The 22,616-nt window shown below is 36.8% G+C and overlaps 1 protein-coding gene across 22 annotated transcripts in view; it reads left to right on the forward strand.

The window, feature by feature from the left end:
- The window catches only part of TRIP12 (thyroid hormone receptor interactor 12), a 142,420-nt gene that overhangs the window by 65,925 nt on the left and 53,879 nt on the right, over nt 1–22,616 (forward strand). For all 22 annotated transcript variants that reach the window (XM_023740066.1, XM_023740071.1, XM_023740072.1 and 19 more), the window contains 4 exons: nt 9,863–9,968; nt 12,992–13,128; nt 19,027–19,110; nt 20,508–20,603. In XM_023740066.1, the coding sequence (XP_023595834.1) occupies nt 9,863–9,968; nt 12,992–13,128; nt 19,027–19,110; nt 20,508–20,603 (423 nt within the window). The remainder of the gene's footprint in view (nt 1–9,862; nt 9,969–12,991; nt 13,129–19,026; nt 19,111–20,507; nt 20,604–22,616) is intronic.

The raw sequence follows: 22,616 nt of genomic DNA on the forward strand, positions 1-22,616 counted from the left end.
ACAAATCCCCTGAATTCCACACCAAAGACTACCTCTTATTCTGTGTGTGTGTGTGTGTGTGTGTGTGTGTGTGTCCTGTCAGCTTTCCCCCCGCTTTTTTTTTTTTATCAACACTTATATACCTGCACGTAGTTTAAAGGCAAAGAATTATGTAAGATTTATTTAAAAACAGCAGTATTCTTGCCATTGCCCTTCCCCATAGCTGATTATTTTGGTATTTATTTCAGTGTCTCTAAATTATGCTTAAACGCCTGTTTCCTTTTTGTCAGTGTGAGAGCACTGTTGCATTCCTCTTATGAAAGATGAGGGTTTCACATTCTAGGCTTCCCTCAACCCCCTTCACCCCCCAAGCCCAAGCATATACATATACTGCCCAGTCATGATTGTACTCAGTGTTCCAGATCATGACTATTATGTCACTGCATTTACATTGAGCCATGTAGGAATGTTTCCTTTCTTACATGTCTTTGTTTTTTCTGAATTTAATTATTAATGTTTTGTTACTGGTTTTCCCTTTAGCTTGCTATGAACCTATCACTTATTCAACTCCACACTCTTTACTACTTTGTCTAAATCTTTTCTCAAGATGTCCATGTGCATTAGGCAGTCCATCAGTTTCATCTTCCAGAAGAATGATGGTTCCAGAAATGATGGTTGCACTTTATACCAAGTTACTCTGCTTTTAGCCTCGGGATTTCTTCTGTTCACGCTCCTGTTTCCAGACCCCACGTCTTCTTTCTTGGTTTACGGTCTTGTTTTAGTGGAACATGCCTTCCACTTTCTTTCTAAGGAAAAAGATTTATGAGATTTTTAATGGTTTTTTAATGTTCTGAGATTTTAGATGTCTGAAAATGTCATACCAACTTGATATTTGATTTTTTTTATTATTTAAAAAATTTTTATTGTGAAATATATGTAACAAAACATTTCAACCTTTTTTTACATGTATAATCTTGGTATTTAACAGATTGGTTGAATATAGAGTTCTGGTTGGAGAAGTATTTCCCTTCAGAATTTTGAAGGCATTGCTCTATTAGCTTCTAATATTGGGACTATTCTGATTTCTGATCTGTTTTATATGTGATCTGTAGGGTGCAACTATGAGTTGGAATGATTCAGTGGCAGTGGGTTTGGTTTGGAGCCCTGGTGGCACAGTGGTTAAGTGTTTAGCTGCTTACCAAAAGGTATGCAGTTCAAATCCACCAGCTGCTCCTTGGAAACCCTATGGCGCAGTTCTTCTCTGTCCTATAGGATCACTGAGTCGGAATCAATTTGATGGCAACGGGTTTGGTTGTTTTGGTTTTCCTGGAATCTTGCAAGTCTTATCTTTACCTTCATTGTTGAGGACTGTCATGATATTGTCCATTGCTGTGGGTTTGTTTTCATTCCTTGTTAGAGTGACAAACATTCTTGGTTTCCCTGGGCCTGAGAGGTTTCCTGACACTCGCACTCGGGACTTTGCAACGCTAAAATCATAATAAAAAACCAGTTGCTTTTGAATCATTTCTGACTCATGGTGATGTTATATGTGTCAGAATAGAACTGTGCTCCATAGATTTTCAGTGGCTGATTTTTTGGAAGTAGATCACCAGGCCTTTCTTCTGAGGTACCCCTGAGTGAACTCAAACCGTCCTGGGAAAATCAGGACAGTGGGTCACCCTATTCTTTGTGTCAACATACTGTTATTCTGGGTAATCATCTTCTTGCTTTTGTTTACCTTTTTGTAATAACTTCATAGTAGATTTCTTTAACTTCATCTTCCAACCTTTCTATTGGTTTTGGGTTTTTTCATGTTTGCTATCTTGTTTTTAATTTTCAAGAGGTTATTTTGTTGTCATTTCCTTTTTTTTTATAGAGTTGTGTATTTGGTTTATGGATGCATTTCTTTCTCGAGGATGTTGACAGAGTTTTCCTTGTACAGTCTCTTTCTGACATGTGGGTTTGTTTTGTTTTTCGGTTGGTTGGTTTGGTTTCGGTCTTTATCTTTCATATTAGGAACTTTCATCAGATTCTGATAATTCTTAGTTGTTTCTTCATACTCGAGTGTGTGCAGGGACTGAGGGTGGGGCAAAAATTTAATTTGTAAGCTCTGAGCATGTAGATGAGATTTGATTGATTCTCTGTCCAGTGATCTGGTTGGGCCATTTATTTGGGAAACTTCCTCTATCGTTATTTTTAGGTCTTTTTTCTTTCGCTAGCAAAATTCCTCAGGGGAGATTCTTTCAAACTCCTGCCTGGAGATGAAGGTTTAACTGCCAGAGTTCTGGGGCAGAGTAGGAGAAGAGGCCTGGGAAGAAGAGGTGGGCATGTTAGCCAGTATGCCTGTTTACACTTGGGCCCCACCATCCCCATTTGTAGTACAGTGCACCTGTTTGCATCTGTGTACTTTAAGCAAGAATTTCTGTATTTTATATTTCCAAAAGAATAAAAAGGTCCAGTGTTTTGCTGGGTTGGGAGAAGGCGAGTTGCCCAGCTGTGCAAATGGGGAAAGGAGTCTGGGACTCTGACTGCTTCATAAACTGCTTATCAACCAAACCTCAGTTTTAACCCCGAAGTTGCCCCAGAGGTACCCAGTACCATGAATCCCTAACCTTCTGTAGGTATTTTTTACTGTAAATCTAATTGGTACTTATCTCAGTTTTATACTTTAAGTTTTCTGAGGTTTCCTATGCATTTAGCACGGGTATTTCTACTTTTCAGTTTCTAATAATATGTTGTGGTTGTAGTCTCTACATTCTTGCCATCCTTGTGGATTTGTGGCCCAAATTCTTTTAATGCCACTTCAGTGGAGTTTTATGTGGTGAAGCGACTGCACGTGTGTTCGATCTTCTGTCTTCATTCAGAAGCAGACCCTTTTCTATGGATATGCATATACTTTTTCAAAAGTAGGATCTCTCTGTTGGTGACAGTAGCTGTTGAGTTTTGAGTGCCTGTATGTGCCAGGCTCTGTACTAGACACTTGACGTACATTAAACTTCATCCTTACAAGGATGCAGTATCCATATTTTAGATACGAAAAAACCAGTGCTTTCTCTGTCTCAACACTTACAAATTTTTTTCTTTAAAAATGTGTAAATCCTATCACAGTGGCTGCATGTGGATGACCCTTAATTTAGTTCATTCTCTATTAATGGGAATTTACATTATTTCTCTACATATTTTTATTAAGTATGTGCTTATAATTTTACCTCGTTATTTCCTTATTAGGTCACTGGTTGTATCCCTTTTAAGTATGGATGATGTATATAGGGAGTGGGGTCCCTGAGAGGTACAAATAGTTAATGTACTCAGCTGCTAACCCAAAGGTTGGAGTCCACCCAGATGCACCTCAGAAGAAAGGCGTGGTGATCTGTTTCCAAAAAATCAGCCATCTAAAACCCTGTGGAACACAGTTCTACTTTGACACACATAGGATCGCCATGAATAAGTCAACTTGATAGCAACTGGTTATATGTCTACTGACTATATTATATATATTGTTCCTTAAAGTGTATGAATTTACATTCCCGTCAGTGATGTAAAAGTGCCAATTTGTTCACTACTGCTAATACTACTGCTGTGTACCTACACTTTTTATTACCATACGGTTTATTTAACCATTCCCTATTAGTGGACATTTAGCTCCTTTTTAGTTTCTCATTATTATAAATAATGGCAAGATGAATGTCTTTGTGCACTTCAGATGTTCTTAATTCTTAAGCCAAATCAATGTATGAGACAGCTGTGCGTTGGAAAGGCAGGAGAGATTTAGTTTAGAAAATTCCAATTGGGATTTAGGTTACTGTCATCAGCAAATTCTGTCCTGTATTTTTACTGAGTGATTTTAAAATAAAAGTCTGTGATCCCTTTTTTATACAATAGATTGCTTTTCATTTTATGAATTTATTTTTACAAAAGTAACCACTAATAAAGATGTGTAAACTTGAAAGGGGACACAACAATATTCACGTTACATCAGGTTCTTGTGATTCTTTGCACTGGTGTCACGTGTGTGTGCGCTGGCTGGAGCAAATCAAGAGCTAGTTACTGAAAATATACCCATCCTTAATTACTTCTTTTTATTGAGCTCAATTTTTCCAGTAGCAAAATGGCCCAATTACATGATTCTAAATTAAACTCCTGGTGTGCGGTAATAGTCATGTTCTTTGGCCCTTTTTTACGTAGCAAAGTATGAAGGACAATGTAGTAGTGGGTCTCAGAACCTTTTGAAACAAATTTGACTTGTAAATGAATAGATGCTTAATCAGTTTACAGCTCTTTTAAATTTATAAACAAATTGAGGATTCATACTCCTTTTTCTCCTTGAAGTTCAGTCTGCTTTAGACTACGGGTCAGTAAACAGTTTCTGTAAAGGACCATATAGTAAGTATGTTAGACTTTGCTGGCCACACAGTCTCTGTCGTGTGTTCTTTTCTTTTTTATAACTCTAAAACCATTCTTAACTTGTGGGCTGTACAGAAATGGGCCACCAGCTGGATTTGTCCCACAGACTGCAGTTTGCGGACACCTGCTCTCAACCAAAAATTTAATATAGTAATTACTTACAGTCAGGATGATTTTGGTTGTATGTGATGGGTATCCAGCCCAAATTAAATGCTCACATGACTGGTAAGGCTTAGCTCAAATAAAGATGGTTCCTGGCAGTCCCAAGTCTTGTGATTTATGAGGCAAAAGTATCAACCTGTATGAAAGTTCCTGGTTTCCTTGGGCCATATGCCTATCCTTGAACGAGTCAGAGGGGAGTGGGAATGGTATGGTGGAGTACTGATTGGAGATGACGCACATAGTTGGGCCAGTCTGGGTCCCACTCACATTGCAGAGGTGTACTTACTGTATGTGGCAGCTTCGTCAGGACCACATGGAGAAGCAGTAGGAGATAGCTTCTCTGAGGTTTTAAAAAACAAAAGCATGGTGCTCAGAAGGAGGATTGCTGGACATTAAACAGTTGGTGTTTACTCAATCACCTTTTCGCTGTGAGTCAGAACGGACTCTATAGTACCTAACAACAACAAAATGAATATATCCATTGGAGGAAAAAGATATTTATGTATTTAATGGAGTAATAATTTGCTGAATAAAGACGTTAGGTCAGTCCCATCAATCCCCCGGCATCCCTGCTTGTTTTTCAGGAGCCTTGCCAAATATCTCCACATTCATGTTTGCTTTTACTCCTTAACAGAAGCAGAAGAAATAGTTAAGAAATTGGGAAGTTTAATTAATTACTGCATTGCTAGAATAGTTTATCATTCTGTGAGTCAGAATCGACTGGACAGCACACAGCAACAACAAATATATTTCCATTGTAGGAATATGTACTAGGTCTGATGTATTTATATACCATATAAAAGATTAGCATACCTATAATAGATAATCTAAGAATTGAAAATAGAATTAAAAACGTTAAAGTGAATATGGTCCAGTTGTCTGTTGCTTATTTTTAAGTAATTTAACATAAGAGTAAAAGCCATACCTTTCCAGTATTAATCATGTTCCATTAATAATAAAAAATTCAATCTTTGAGAACTCCTTTAGTGTTAAGTAGGCAAATCATGTTACTAGTTCTCATTTCTCCTGCAGAATGACAAAAGTTTTGATCATTTCACAGTAGTCTAATGTAATGAGAAATACGTTTTAAAATGTCAAATAGAAAAATCTATCATAAAGCTAGAAGGCACCCAAGAGCATCTTAACTATTTTATACATAAGGTTCAGAAAATGAAAGAACTAAGGCCATTATCAGCCCTTGATCTATTGATTATTTTAAAATATTGTTATGTAAAACAACCAAACTTAAAGTTAGACACATAAGAAGTATAATTATTTCACATTTCAAAGATTACACTTTACAAAAGGACTGATCATTTAGAAGACGAAGCCCTGGACTTAGAGCAAATCAGTTTTGGGTTAAGAATATTTGTTTTAAAAAAAGATAGTAAGACATGTTTCTGCCATAGAAGAACAAATCAGAATTTTAAGAGAGTAGCGCTTACTGCCAGTTTCACTTTTACCCGGAGGAATAAATCTTCTGGGAGTATATTTGTAGGAACCAGTTCATATATTATTATACCAATATAATGTCAAAAGCTTTGATGAGAGTAACATAGCTAAATGTATACCTGACTTCATTACACAAAGGCTTTGAAGATAATGTATTAGTCTGACCAGTGATATTCTGGTTCATTCTCAAGAGTGGCATAAATACAAATGATAATTGCAGTTTGGCTGCATTACATAACCTGGGGAAGGGGTGTGTGTGTGTGTGTGTGTGTGTGTGTGTGTGTGGGTGGGTGTGTGTGGGTGTGTGTGGGTGGGTGTGTGTGGGTGTGGGTGTGTGTGTGGGTGTGTGGGTGTGGGTGGGTGTGTGTGTGGTGTGTGTGTGTGTACACATGTATTTTAATTGGGTTTCAGTAGATTGTAGGTTTACACTTCCCATGTTCCCTCTTCTATTGAAGTATTCTTTGCTTGACCAGTAGAATGCAGAGAAACACATTTTAATTCTACACCAATACTGTATTTTTGTAGGGAGGGTTTGAAAGGTTTCTGAATGAACCAGTAAAGCAAGATTTTAACACCTTGCCAGAAGTGTATTGAAGGTCTCTGTTCTGCTTCAAAATAAACTTAGGAATTACCTGGTTGACAGGGTTATGTACCAGTAAAGCAAGTCAGTTAATATTTCTGTGTCTGAAAAATAGGAATGCATAACTTTGTGGCTTCAAGTTGCAGGATGTTTCTGAAAGTGCTTTTGAAAAACTCAAATAGCTAATCTAAAATTATGAAGCTAGTATGTTCTAGCATAGTTTGCTGAATGGCCAAAAAAAAGTTAAATTAGTTCCATCTTCTAGGAAGTGTTCTACTAAATTGCTTCAGTTTGAGCCTTCCTTTTTTTAAGAGTGGATAACATTTCTGATCTTGTGAAAATATGTCAAACTTTTGGAAGAATTATCCATCTAATGAATTTATATAGTTCTTCCAAGGTTTAATTTGGTTTGTTTAGAAATGCTGAGAAGTTTCCAAGTGCCAGGCTTCACTGTATATGAGCTTTCCTGTTCTAGGTTTTGGAGCAGGGAGGTACATAAAAGCTAGTTGTCTGGCATTTGGGCTAATGTTACAATATGGTGATAACCTCTTTTCCACTAGAGAGCAGTATACGTAGTGCTTCGTTACCATGGAATGATCTTTCAGACAACAAAATGTTTGAGGTTATCTCTTAGTCTGTCAGGCTAATGGAGTTCTGTTAAATCAGTCATTTTGGTGTGATTTTATGATATTAGTTATAAATAGTTTTCTTTCCACTGTGTTTTGATTCTTCGTGCCCTACTTCTCTGAACTGTAGTATGGTCCTTTCAGAGTTTAATACCAAGAATGGGTAAACAGATGGTGGCACATCCATACAAAGGAATACCACTCACCAGTAAAAAGGAATGTACAGCTAATACGTGCAACAGTATGAATTCCATTTGCAAAACATTAGGCTTTAGTGAAAGAAGCCTTATACAAAGGCCACATATTGTATGATTCCCTTCATATAAAATTCTAGAGTAGGCAAAATAGTGACAGAAAGGCAGGAAGGACTTTTTAGAGTGGAAATGTTCATGTCATGATCGTGGTATTGTTTACATGGGTGAATATATTTGTCAAAACTCATTGAACTGTACACTTAATATGTACATTTTATCATTGGATATAGTTGTTTTTAGAAGAAGTTTAACACCAAAGTCTTTTTACAGTGTAAACATTGAAATGTAAGAAAGTTTTATTAAGAAGTATACCAGCGTCTCAGTACTGTAGCAGTAACTCACGGTACATTAAATTGAATATTGTATTTTGGATATCACCAAATAGCTGTAACAGTTTAAGCTTCTGTCCATTACTGTGTCATGGTTGTGTATAAAGACACTTTAATGTTATTTGAACTAATTAATACAGTAAAACCTGTGAGAGCCAGAACCCGTTTAAGGTGGAAACCTGTCAGAGAAGGAAAACTGAAATATTTTCCACTAATAGAAAGTGATGGAAAAAGTGGTAAGACTGCACCCTGTGAAAGATGGAAAACTTGTGAGACCCGGAGAAACAAGGCTGTCATTCCAGCTCTCACAGGTTTCACTGTATTAGTGAAGTAATACAAGTGTCTTTAGAGTGCTTTATTGTAAGTAAAAGCATTTTATGAATTTTAGAGTATTTTAATGTAATATGGAATCATCGTGGTGGTTTTCTTCTCTCTCCCATCTGTACATTTTTTAGTCTAATGAGTCACACAATTCAGATAGTAAGATGAGTGTGTTTTTAATATCTTCTGAAATTTTTTTTTAATATTAAAAAAACGATGCCAATTACTTAAACGTATTAGGCTAGCTCCATGGATTCTTCCACATGGCCTGCCAGTCCCTTGGGACCAGAGTGAGTGCCAAGGCCAAGATAGAACAGTCTAGGATGTCAGGCAGAGCAAGTAATTCTGGCTCTTTGCTAGGTAGGAAAATCAACCTAAAATTATGTTGAAGTTGAAGAAACCCTTAAACCAGTTTTCTTGGCCCACTTAAAGTTTCATTCTCTGATCCTTTTATGCCAGATTTTGAGGTGTCTAGGTATTTTCATAAAAATTAATTAGAAGAAAACGTCCTGAAAAGTATAATTTAGACTTCTAAGTAGTAATGTTTTCCTAAATTTAGATTTCATCTTCTATAGCTTTTATTGTACTTAAAGATTGTTTTGCTTAGCAACTTTCATGATACATGGTATAATGGCCATCCCAGGTTGAATGAACTGAAGTTTTTAATTGAGTTTTAAAAGGTCAAGAAGATGTCTAGAATATAACTTTTTTCTTTTTATCACCTCTTTCCCAGACTCTTTGATGGTGCTTTGAACAAAATTTAAAGAATAAAGAATTTCCCTTTCTTTCTAGTTTAAAGCAATGAAATGGACCCCAAATTAAACTTCCTGGGGAAAAAACGGAAGTGACTTGGGGAATTGTTATTGTGTAATTAGTCTTCGAATAAGTCAACATCTATTTAAGATGATACTTTAGTTCTCATGGAAATGTGATTGTTAGCTTTGGAGGCCTTTCACTCACTACTGGAGGTCTTTGGTTAGGTAGATCCCGATACCTGAATGATAACATTGCTTTTGGGAAAGTGGGGTGGCCTCATTCCAGGGTTGCCCATTGTTCATAGGACAGTCATAAACTTTACTTAATTGCTGTATCTTTTTAGAATCTATTAACCCTGTAAAGATGTTTGTTAGCTTCCAGAATAACATGTAAAGTGTATTTGATTGCCTTACCCCCCTTAATTGTACACTGTTCTGTAAATTGGACATTTCAGTTATGTTCAGTTGAAGTGTGTTCCTAGCTCATGGGGTGGGTAAAGAAAACTTTCTTTTCTCATAGCCTTATTGAAGAGCCTTATATAAACTAGGTGAAGTGGGACAATGTAAGGACTATGTGATAAGGTGCTGAATGAAATTTAATGAAGTCTTGAGCTATGTGTAGTATATACCAGAAAACCCCACAAAAATCCTCTTGGCTTCAGTAACTGGAAGAGAGTAGCAGTGGAGATGAGCTGTGGTAGAAACTTTTAAAGAAGGTGGTTTGGGAGAACCAGGGGGTGGGATAGCTTGAGTCAAGTTCTATGTTGGGCCAAAGTGAAAAGATGGATCCTCATCTGGAGTGCCAACTACCATTTTAACATGCGCAGTATGAATGGACTAGGTCAAGTCAGACTGTGAACGGTAAACCTGATACCCTGCTGGAGGAGCTATGAAAGATTTTGTGGCTTTTTGAACAGGATAATGACCTGAAGACTTTCTTAATTTTTAAATTCACGATAGCTTCTCTTTTTAAAATTTTCATTTGTATTTTCACGTATAGGCTTAAGAAAATCTACCAAGAAGCGCAGTGAGTCCCCACCTGCTGAGCTCCCCAGTTTGAGGCGGAGCACACGCCAAAAGACCACGGGCTCCTGTGCTAGTACCAGGTAAAAATTTGAGGTTTTTTCAGTTTTGGGTGAGTTCATTATCTTCTGTTGCTCTAATATTTTGAATTTTCACCAAAATCATTAGCCCTACAAGTTTAAAACAATTTTTTTAAGTAAAATAATTTTTTCCTTGACTAACGAGTAAAGAAGTTTATTGTAACAAGCATTATTTTGTGAATTCTTTCCCAATACCTATTTATACATGTTTTTACTAAGTTCTAATCATGCTCGCACGCTCGCTCCCTCTCTATATAAACCATTTGTATCCTCTCGGTTTTCTTCCGTTGCTACATTGTTCCTCACAGAGCTGTTGCCAGTAGTTGGACTTTTAGATTGTTTTCAGAGTTTCAGTCTGCCAAATGAGCATCTTTATGTGGATTTAGGTTATTTTTTTTTAAAGGTAGCTAAATTTCCCGTTAGTGGGATTACTGGATTAAAAAGAATGCCTGTTTTAATGGCTATAGTATTGCCTATTTAGTTTCCAAAAGTGTTGGTACCAGTTATTGAATTTAACAGGTGAGGAGAAAATAGTACTTAATTTTCATTTTCTGTTACACCACCTCCTCCCCAAGGAGAAGTGTAGCTGTTGTGTGTGTTCTTGCACATCTCTGGTTCCCATTTCTCCCCGTTGCTGTTTTGAAATTCATTTTCAGAAAGTCCACTACCTGTGATTTGATACGGTGTATTATTTCACATACTTTTTGTCACTTGATTGAGAATCTTAGGTTAAAGTTAAAAATCTTTTTCTCACAATTTTCTCTCCAGTTTTCATGGTTGGCTGTTGGTCAGGTGCCCTTGTGCTGCCAGTTATTCAACAGCCAGATATGACTTCTCCCTCTTTGCTATGTAGTTTGTTCCCTCTACTGAATAAAAGTAGTCTCCTGTTTTTGACATACTTGAGTTATGACAAACCGTACTTATGACCGTCCCATTTTTTTGGAATTTTTTTGTACATCTTATTGTTAGTAACATGTACTATATACAGCGTTGCAGAGTGTAATTTGCTGATGTTATCATTATTTGTAAGTTTATATGTAATGCTTCCAGCCTCTAAAGACAAATATCAGATTTATAGATACTGATAATAAAAGGCAATAATAATGAAAACTTAAAAAAAAAATAATAAGGTATTTGAAACTACAGCAGAACCGATTTAATGACAGAGTCATCAATCAGAACAGAAAGAACCCTGCTGTAGGTCGGGGACTACCTGTATGTCAAAAACCAGTGGTGGGAGAATGATTTTAGTTTGCCTTTTCCCTTCTGTAACTTAATAAGTAGAAAGGTTTTTAGCACTTCTTTTGGTTCTTCTCTAACTATTTTGACTGCTGTTGGCAGTCTTACGCCACGGCTAAGGAAACAGCATGACTTATTCTCTAAATCATAAGAAAAGTACCCTTACCACTTGAATCCCTACTTTTCCACTTTTTTTCTAGTTCTTTAGTAAAATATTTGGAATTAGTACACTTGTTGACATTTGACTTTTCTTAGCAATACTTTTCTGAGGACTTTTATGGGAAATGAGCTCTTAAGAGCTTTTGTCCTGTTTTGGTCCGAATTTCAAATCTGATCTACCTAAGGTTTATAGCCTGAGATATAAACTGAATTCAGTATGGTTAAAAATCAATTTTAAAGTTTATGTGAAGTCAGGGGATCTGGTGTTGTCGCTGTCTTATCCTGCCTTTCTCTGCAGCCTTCTTCTACTCACGACCCCATTGTTAGAGCGTATGAAATTTCTCATAGAGTGTACATGGTGTTGCTGTACACAAGCTATTGAGCCACCTGCCTGAAATGCTGTTCATCTCATACCTGTCCTGAGATTCCTTTGACAGGCTGGGAATGTGTTTTTGTCTGTTTTTAGGCTAATACTTGAGGGCACCAACCCCATGTATCCAAAGTGTTCAGCACAGTGTTCGTTGCATGGCTGGTGCAAATTCAGTGTTGAATGAATGAATTGATACGAATGTGACTAGTTTGTAGCTTGGTAAAATGGTTTTAGAAAGAGCTGTTTTCCTGTGAAAGAAAGACTGGCTAAGCAAATCTCTGTTGTAGGGAGAATTTTTCACTAATTAATACACTCTTCTAGTACTGTCAGATAATTCAGGGCTTCCATACATGTCAGTCATGTCTGCTGCTTTATTGTTCTTTGAAGTCTTTGCTAGGCAGCGTCTAATTTGATTGTAGTTTGACTTTAGTCTAAAACATTTCTTTTTAACCCTTGAAATAAGACCTCTCTTCCCTAAAATTAGTTTAGTTGTGGTTTCTGCATTTCCTAGGTGAATTTGGGGAGCTGCTGTTTAACTGTCAAGTTGGAATCGTTTGGAGAGTCTCTTGTTTCTGCCTCTGACTTGCTTACTAATTTCTATTAAAATAGAAAAAATTCATCATCAGTAAAATGTAATTTGCTTTGTGCGGAATTCTTTTTTCCATATCTTATCCTGTGCCTTTATCCTAAACGAGTGTCTTCCCAAATATCATCTGTATTTATTTATAAACATTGAGGAATGGAGCTATTGTCTGTTATTGAGATGGTGTTTATTTTTAGATTGTTTCGGTAGTTTGTGAAATTTAGGTGATGAGAATTTATTACCTGTCCCGTCCTGTCCCCCCCCCACCCATTGTCAGGTGTCAGTCTGAAATCTCTGTATACTGTTCCACTGTTTGCCCTGGAAGAGGTGTTCTATTAAATGAATGGAATTTCCTCTGCAGGAGGGGTGACCTTTCCATTTAGTTGGAAGTGTTTAAAATCATTTCGGTCTATAAGAATGACAACAGCTCTTGGTAGCACAAAAGCTTGAATTGTGAATGTTCTATAGGGAACTTGGAAGAATTTTAAATACACAAAGTGTTGGCTGTTACACGTAGTGATTTTCTGCAACAATTTTTACTATTTAAAAATTAAAAAAAAAGAAGAAGAAGAAACTGGCTTTGTGTTCCATGAATTTGAGCTTTGTGCTGCTTATACATTGCTCCTAGTTCACTGGTAACGCTGCCTGTGATGACATGTCATGTTTCTGTTGTAGTCGGCGAGGCTCTGGCCTGGGCAAAAGAGGAGCAGCTGAAGCTCGTCGGCAGGAGAAAATGGCAGACCCTGAGAGCAACCAGGAGACGGTCAATTCTTCAGCTGCTCGGACAGACGAGACGCCCCAAGGAGCTGCAGGTAGATAGGCACTTGTTAGCCTTCAGATGCGTTTCTGTACTTTATAGATGTATTAGCGATGAATGACCTTTTACATATACTAAGTATAATGGAAGGGAGGGGACAGGAATATACTAGACGATACCATCAAATAAACTTTTTGTTCTGTTTTGCTTGTTTTTTGTTTCACTGTATAGGTTTGGTATTTTGATTAATTGAATGTGTTTGTTGCTTCTGTTGTTTTTTTAATTCTAGACCAAATCCAAATTTGTACTAATTACATTCAAAGGGCTTTTAGGAGAGAGTAGTAAGTCTCTTTCTGTTTAAGCTTCTCGTAGATTGACTAGTACATACACATAATAGTTGCTCATTGATATTTTGAAAGAATTTAAATTGATAACAGAAACGTAAGGATATGGTTTAAATTGCTTCATTTATATGTTTTAATTTAGAATTTTGTCGTTGGTAAAAAGTAATTAAGTTTTTAGTTTGAGCAACTTTAGGAATAGTACTTATATTTTTTACTTCTCATACTTTAGCACAGCAACGAATCAGACTGCCCCCACCCTGTTTTATATATGTGTCCATTAGCAATACCAAAACAAGGCTAATACTTCAACAGTTAATTGCAGCTATCAGGTTGTAAAATGTAGCTTCTCATTGACACATCTCACTAAACTGAGTAACAGATACAAAAGCGTTACAATTCATCATTATGAACAAATAGGTATGGGTCCCTTTAGTCAGGATGACATACATAGGTTTAGATGTAGGCATATACTTAATATAGTCTTACTTTTGAACAAAGATATTTCAAGTACTATTTCTTAATAATAGAATATGCTCTAGTTTTCTTTAGTTCCATGTATGTCCTAAGTTGTTAGAAAGTTTCTAGTTTGCCCACTACTGCCTGTATTTTATGCCTGTATTCTCAGTAGTCTAACATTTTTACCACCCTACTTTTCCAGTTTTATATGATAAATTATATGGTGGTCCTGTAAAATTTCTTTTGGTGGGAGGATCCGTTTTTGGGTATTTTTTCCTAGTTTTTCTGAAGGGTTATATAGTAGGTTTTTGGTAAAACGCATCCACTGCACATGCAGGTCATTGAAGCTGCTTCTGACCCACACAGCCAGTCTTTACTAGTGTTATATGTTTTTCCCAATCTTTTAATGTTTGTGTCAAGTATGAATGTGGAAGGGAGGCAACTACCAAATGGCTGACAGAGATGGAGCCGCTGAATGTGTTGTTAAAGTAGGCTCATTACAGTCATTATAATAGCTAACGTTCATAGTGTGCTGACACTATTGCAGACACAATATTAAGCACTTCACATATAGTCTCCTTTACTATTCAGAGCAATCCTGTTGAGGTGTGGCATTTTATAAATGAGGAAGGCAGACACGTAGTGGATAAGCTTGCCCAGGGTTACCAGCTAGGGTGTGAGACTCTAAGTCCAGGTCTTAGAAACCAAGGGCATGTTTCTAATAGGTGTGCCGTTCTGTTTCAGTACAGTTAGAAGAGAGTTTGTTTTATTCATACAGATATAATTGGAGACCAAGACACAGGGGCGGATGCAAAATTTTGTTCCCTGGTACATTTACCTGTGAGGATAAAAGCTCAACACTCTGCCTTGCTAAACACTCTCATGAAAGTTTTACTAGTTTCTGTCGAGTCAGTTTTAACTCCTACTGACCCCACGTGTGTCAGAGTAGAACTATGCTCCATAGGGTTTTCAGTGGCTGATCTTTCAGAAGTAGATCGCCAGCAAAGCCTTTCTTTGATGGCATCTTTGGGTGGACTTGAACCTCCAACCTTTTGGTTACAGCGGAGCACATTAACTGACCACCCAGGGACTTCCTCATGAGTTTTACTGTCCTTGGTATTTGAAACCACAGTGTGAATAGGTATTTTCCAAATGTATTGTGCTATAGCTAGTGATATAAAAGAGACATTGTGTCATGTTCACTGGTTTTAGGAGCAGCACTGGCTTCATTACATTTTGGAGGATGGATCCCTTATGGCTCACTAAAGCATTTACGGGGGAAAGAAGTGACTTACTTACCCAGCTTTTCATTAAGTTCTTCAGTATAATGTAATTTTGTTTCTCAGCGTGTAATATGGAAATCTAAAGAAAAATAAAAACTTTTAAATTAGTATGGAGTTTAGGTTGATGGTGGTAACTAGAGTACTTACAAAAATAATTTTTGGCAAGTATGCATTCTGCTCCCTTCATTTGAAACATTTGTTTTGAAATGTTTTTACTCTTTTAAAAAGATTGATTTGATTGCTTTCGAATCTTTTTTTTTTTTAATTTTATCTTTCAGACCTATTTCAATGGAATCATTGGAATTAAAATTTCTTTTTTGACCTGCATATATTAAAGCCTTACTCTGTCTTTGGCAAACTTACTCATATCACCCTGACTTTGTCAGTCTTGTTGATACTTAGAATGGTTTGTTGATAATGACTCTGTATACAAAATATTCTGTACATGTTCCTGCTGATTCACCCTGAAGTATAATGTGATGTGGAGCCATATATGCTCCTCAAGCCCCCAACCACCTTCAGTCTTCTTAGAAGAAAGGCTAGCGTTTGGAGTGGAGAGTTAAGTGTTCTCCACATTGTCCCAAGAGTCAGAGCAGACTCCTACCTATTCTTCTTTGGTTTTGGACCTAATCAGAACTGTGCAGCTGCCTTTAGTGTTGCCATAGTCTTGCAGATACCGGAGATACTTAGGGTGGAGAATATTCTATACCTGCAAAACAATCAAATGGCAAGGAAAAATATTCTGTGTTCTCTCACCTACAGTTTGCACTGAGAATCTTCTTAATTTCACAAGAAATGAATAGGGCCAGATAGAGAAAAGAAAGGAACCCAGTTTTGTGAACTTTTGCCTCCTTAATTACTTTTGCTTAGTACCAGAACAAATTATATTGCTACCATCTTACTTGATGGTGGGACCCTTACTGAGGTATAATTACATTCCTGACGACTATTCTTCTGGCTTTACGCCAAAGTTTTCATGACACTCCAGAAAAGTCTTCCTATTGTCTCTTATTTGTGCATCTGGTAAACATATTAGGCAGTTTCTGTCAAGTAAAATTTATTTCCACAAGCTTTTTAATATTTTCTGTTTGTTTGCCGCATGAGAGACTGCATCAGTTAAAGCATGAAAACTTGGAGCTCCAAAATAAAATTCTTATATGCTGATTTAACAAAATATTTCCTCTATTGTTTTCATTCACATGTGTGTTGTAAACTATTTCACATGGTGCTATGAAGATTTGCCAAGACTTCACAGGAAAAATAACTTAAAAAAAAAAAAATTAGACACTGTTTAAAACCTAGCATTGGATTTTCCCTGCTGATAACTATATTTTGTATTTGTCTCTGGGGACACATCTTTTGCTGCATGTATGCTTAGCTCTAGGTTTGAAGCTGCCACTGAAGAACTTTATTGCCCGGCTGGTATTGACTGATTACATTTTCTCACCTGTATGACTGTACAAACTGCTGCTCTGAATTAAATTAGCTCAAAGGCTAGGCTAATGGGGTTTATCTAATTTAGGAAAACTTAAATACAGGGAATTACAATGAACACATAGTTAATACTTTCCCTCAAAGGGCTGGCAAATGGATCTTGCAGTTTTTGTTTGGGTCCAGTAACTGATCCCTGTCCAAACAGGCGCTCCACCCCCATTAAAAATGAGAATGTCCTTTCCCGTTCTTACAGTGTTTCTGTGCCTCCCTCATGGTTGGGACCCCACCAGAATAGAACCACAACAGCTTTTTTAATTATGTACCCTCACAGGTTTTAATGTCTTGGTTAAGATCTTCTGTGACAGTACAGTTTGAGGTACTTATCCTTCCTTATGGTAAATAGAATAGTGTATTTAGGAAATAAAGTAGACACCTTTCAAATCAGATTGTAGGTCTACAGAACTTTTAAAAGTAAAACCAGTAGCCTCTTTGATAGATTAAAAAAACCACCATTATTTTAACAAGGATATGTTTTGTTTTGTTTGTTTTCTAATATGTGGGTTCCAGACTGCTTAAAAAAGAACCGAGCTACTTCATCTTTCTTAAACTTTGTGTTTACTGTTCACATAACTGGAAGAATTTTAAAACAAGTGTACAAATCAGTTTAACAAATTCAGTCATAATTGGGGCCCTACTAATAGTATTTGTTAACAGGGTTTCTGTATAACGTGAAGCAGCAACTGTATTTGAATTTAAAATTGCCACTGAAGAATGTATTTAAGGAGCTGATAGAGTACAGTTCGTATGAGTACAATCTGTGAAGCCAGACTGCCTGGATTCAAATCTCTGACCCATTATCAGCTGTCTAGCTTTGAGTAAGTACACTCAGTCACAAAGACTCAGTTGCCTCATGTACATGATAAAGCTTATAATACCTCTTCGTAAGACTATGAGGAAACAGACAGACAGTGCCTACATAGAGCAAGGATTTACTAAATGCCATCTGTAAGTAGCATTATAGAGTGCAGTTATTGGCTATCTCCTTTTCTTCACCAAAAGTGGAGTTTTTGCTCAACTCTGATACCCTTTAACATTAGTATTTCTAGTTAGCCTGTATCTCTAAACCATGGGATTGCTAGCATTGTCTGTAAAGGACCAAATATTATTTACAGATAGTATTTTAGGCTTTATACCATCTCTGTTGCAACTACTCAACTCTCTGGTTGTAGCTCATAAGCAGCCTCAGGCAGTACACAAACGGATATGGCTATGTTCTAACCAAACAGTATTTACACATGAATGTGGAGGCCTGGATTTGGCCTGTAGGCCATAGTTTGCTGACTTCTATTCTGAACCGTAAATTTTCCCAAGAATATTTTTAAAATCCCAATGAAATTACAGAAACTACATATGGTGTGTGAAGAAAAGTATTATGAAAATACAGAGTTGCTTGTTGTATAATCATCTCTTCAGAAAAGCTCTTTAAAATTCATACGTGTATTCGTATGCCTTTTTAACAATTATGGCAAAAATATTCTTTCTGGCTTCCCTTCTGTTATTTTCTGTCATGTGTACATGGCTTTAAGGTATTGTGGATGATGAGATCTTCCGTAGATCAACTGCTTGTGTTAAAATAAGGTTTAGGACTCAACACATACATTGAGGGACTGTGAACTGCTAGTTTTGTGGGAATATAGCTTCATCTCCTTGTCAGGTTCATAATAGGATCAGCCTTTATTAGCTTGGACTGAATTATTGGAGGGGTTAATATTTTGGGTAGTGGAATCCTTCTGAGTCTGAACTCTTCGTTGCTCATTAGATCTGACATCTTCGGCGCCCTGTGTTTCATACTTCATAGCAGTGTTTTGTGGTCATCTGTTAGTTGTAATGGTATCTTCACGATTTTGTCCTGGAAATAAAAGGGTGTAATTTTTGCACACTCTTGAAATTAGAGAAGGCAGATAAATGATTGTGTCAAGACCACAGTCCAGGAATAAAGCAGACTTAAGATGGCACACCAGCTACGTAGAGCATTTTCCCCAAATGTCAGTTTCGCTCTCTGTTATGGTTCTGATTGTTTAATTGGTCATCTGTTAATACCACGATGGTGTTAGCAGTCTTTCTTCATTGCCTTTCGGTAGAGGAGTTCAGGACAAGATCTAAAGACGTCAGGGATCTGTCAAAAGCCATGAAGAGATGAAATGCAAAGAGGGTATTTTATGCTTATTTAACACTGAGATAGTTGAACCATCCTTAGATGTTCACAAAAGTTACCATGTGAAGTCTGGAAAAACAGCTGAGTGTGTGGTGGGAAGCCAAGTTTAATTCCTTTATTCCTTGTAGTCTGTAAAGCTTGCCGTTTGTAAGATCAGCCAGACAGTGTGTGTCTAAGTACTCTTCCCTAACCCTCGCCTCTTTTTTATCTCCCCCTTGAAGCCTCTAGTTCTGTCGCAGGGGCCGTCAGCATGACCACCTCTGGGGAGAGTGAATCAGATGATTCTGAGATGGGACGATTACAAGGTAAAAAAGACAGTTATTGAGCTTACAAGTCACTGTTACCATGAACTGCTTGTTACTACAAATCTTCGTTGAAATTATCTCAGATAAGTTTATCTGAACATAATCTAGCAGCACCTGCACCTCCAAAATTTCTCATTTGGTCACAGTTGGATGATTCGGAATTGAAAGAAGGGCACTCTGCCTCTTCATTTCTGCTGTTGAGCTCAAAGTCAAAGCCTTATGTGTACTCTTGCTTTTAAAAATTTTTTATTGCGATACATCTGTAGCTGACTTTACAGTAACAAATTACAAAACATCTTGGAAAAAGAGATAGCTTAATATATTGTTCTCAGGTACCTGATATTATGAATGCATCTCATAGGGTGCTTTATTGCCATGTTCTTTTGTCTTTTTGATCACCTGTTTCAAAATGAATGTAAAGTGTATACCTGAACTCCAGACTTTTTAAGTGTTTTATTTGCTTTTATAAAAATCAGACTTACATTATCATATGCTTATCATATGCTCTTTACAAATGGATAGATAAGTTTTTTAATCTGAGGTGGTTGGTTTATAAGTCTCCATTGTAAGACTTAACAGTAAACATTTATAGATTAGTTTCAGATTGCTGTTAAATTCCTGAAGGAACTTAAAACTATCCCCTTTTAACTGGGAAAGAACTCTCATAAACACATAGTTTTTCTCACTTTCAAATTTGGAACTGATAAAAATAATATGCTGTTTTTCGTATGTTTTTAGAAGGCATCATGTCCAATATCTCATTGGGAAATACTACCAGAGAGGAAAGTGGGACCAAAAAAATAAAAAAAAAAAAACCAAACTCATTGCCGTCGATTGCAACTATAGCAACCCTATAGGACAGAGTAGAACTGCCCCATAGAGTTTCGAAAGAGTATCCGGTGGATTCGAACTGCTGACCTTTTGGTTAGCAGCTGTAACTCTTAACTACTACTCCACCAGGGTTTCTTAATGTATAATTTCTTCAAAATAAATATTTGCCTTAGGTTTTTTTTGGGAGACCGTTTACATGAGTTCCTGCCGATACTGATTTTCAGTATCTTCATACAACTTTTAGATACTTTGGGCTGGAACCTAAGTGTTTTGTTGTTGTTAGGTGCTGTCGAGTCGGTTCCGACTCAGGCAACCCTGTGTATCACAGAACAAAACACTGCCCTGTCCTGCGCCATCCTCACGATCGTTGTTATGCTTGAGCAGAGGTGTTTTAATATGTATTAATAACATTAATATATTAGAGTGGTCTTAAAAGTTTAATGCAGCATCTTTTAAAGTTCAGAATGGAAAGTAACATTGACCGAAATCAGTTATTATCGGGTGAATAAGATCACTGCATTAAACCAACTCAATTTGCCCGTCCCTCCCCCCTTTTTTTTCCTTAGCTCTGTTAGAGGCCAGGGGTCTTCCCCCTCACCTGTTTGGTCCTCTTGGTCCTCGGATGTCACAACTTTTCCACAGAACAATTGGAAGCGGAGCTAGTAAGTTAATACTTTCAAATCTGTCCTCCCCTGAAAACCCTTAATAATTAGTTAAGTGCGATTTTTACTGGTTACCTATTGTCGTAAATAGGTATTAGGAAGTTTTCATGAACTTGTAACCTGTTTTTAAAAATAGAATGCATGTACATTTTCACCTTAAATATAATAACTGTGATACTTTCTTTTGTTCTTTTTCTTTTTCTGAATTGAAATCTTGTTAGAAAACCGTACAGAGTTTATACCAAGACTGACTTAGTTTTGTTTTGTTTTGAACTATAGAAGACTAAAACATCTCAGGTGATTACATTGATGATTATGGTACCTGCTTACCTATTTTGCATGGATTTAAATCATGAGTTTTTTATGGTATAATAAAATTTCACCCATAAGACAATCAGTCTTCATATGAGCCCAAGAGGAAAGATTTCTCTGCTGAATTATCAGTCACTAGACTCATTTTATCAGATTAATGTATTAAAACCCAGAGACCTTATCTACAGTAGACACAACAGTGACTCTTGAAATCTCAGTATAACCAAAAATAACTTGTATAATTACAAATCCAGTTAAATTCTCTCTAGTGTAGAATACTGTCTTTAGTTTCCTTAAACAAAATTTACGTTTTAACATTGTTTTATAACTCCATTGCTAATGTTTCCATATAGTCTGTAGGCTATTTGTATACTTCAGTCTTGATTAATTTCAATTTTCTGAAGTATTATGGAAGCTTGTCAGCTCTGCCCTTGCTAAATGTGTGTTTATGTAATTTTCCATCAACTGTTTCTTTTTTTTTTTTTTTTTAAAGCAACGCAGTGTATGTACATGCGGTCACATGTGTACTGGTTCTTGAAACTTTTTCAGGTTTCTGCCTCAGCATCTGGGAAGGAAGTTTAAGAAGCAGTTGATGTTGTTGTTGTTGTTTTGCTTTGCTTTTGCTGCCGTGTCACTCAGCTCTCAGATAACATACCCTGCTGCAGAATTCTTGTGAACCCCTGAACATGGACATTTTTTGAGTGTCATTTACTAGGTACTGGGAGAGGTTGAGAAAGAGACTGATTCCTCATTTCTTTTGTGACGCTGCCATAGTACTCCATTGTGTAGATCCAGTTATTTCCAGTTTTTTTGCTACTGGTTCTGTTGCAGTGAAATACAGCCTTTGTATTTTTTTTCAGTGTTATCTGCAAGATAGATTTCCGGAAGTAGAATTACTGTGTGAATGGGTAAATGCGTAGCAATTTATGGTAGATGTTATATATCCCTCTTTTTGGGGATTGTACCATTTTACATTCCCACTAGTCAAGCATGACAACAGAATATGGTATCGAGCTTCTGAATATTTACCAACCTGATAGATGATAAATGGTAATGTGCAGTTTTAGATTAATCAAGTACTGTTTATAAATCAGTTTATCTTCTATAAGCTTTTTAGTTTTATATCCTTATACATTTCTTTAGTGGTTATCACAGAGATTGTAATGTATATCACTGTTTTATTATAGCCCACCTTAAATTAGTACTTTATCATATCCCTGTGAGTGTGAGAACCTTATAACAGTTGAACCCTTTTTAACCCCTACCATGCTTTGGGCTCGTTTTAATTTATTTTACTAATACATGTGTTACACACCCCAAAAGACGTTGTTTCAGAATGTTGGGTTTGTTTGTTTTATATATATTTGCCCACACCTTGGCCCTTTTCAATGCTCTTCATACCCTTCTGCAGACCCTTTCTTCTCTCAGGGATTGTTTGCCTTCAGCCTGAAGAACTGTCTTCCATACGTTTCAGGGCGGCTGGTGATGATTTCTCTCTGCTTTTGTTTCAGAAATACTTGTTCTGTCTTAAACTGTTAAGGAGATTTTCCCTACGTGGAATAGCCTCAGTTAGTACTTTACGATGTCGTCTGGCTTCTGTAATTTCTGTTCCGCAGTCTCACTGTTGCCCTTTCAAGGCAGTGCCTTCTTGCTTTCCTCTGGCTTCTTTTAATATTTGCTTTTTTTTTTTTTTTTTTTTTT

Source organism: Trichechus manatus, unplaced genomic scaffold (assembly GCF_000243295.1).
Source record: "Trichechus manatus latirostris isolate Lorelei unplaced genomic scaffold, TriManLat1.0 scaffold00147, whole genome shotgun sequence".
Classification (NCBI taxonomy): Eukaryota; Metazoa; Chordata; class Mammalia; order Sirenia; family Trichechidae; genus Trichechus; species Trichechus manatus.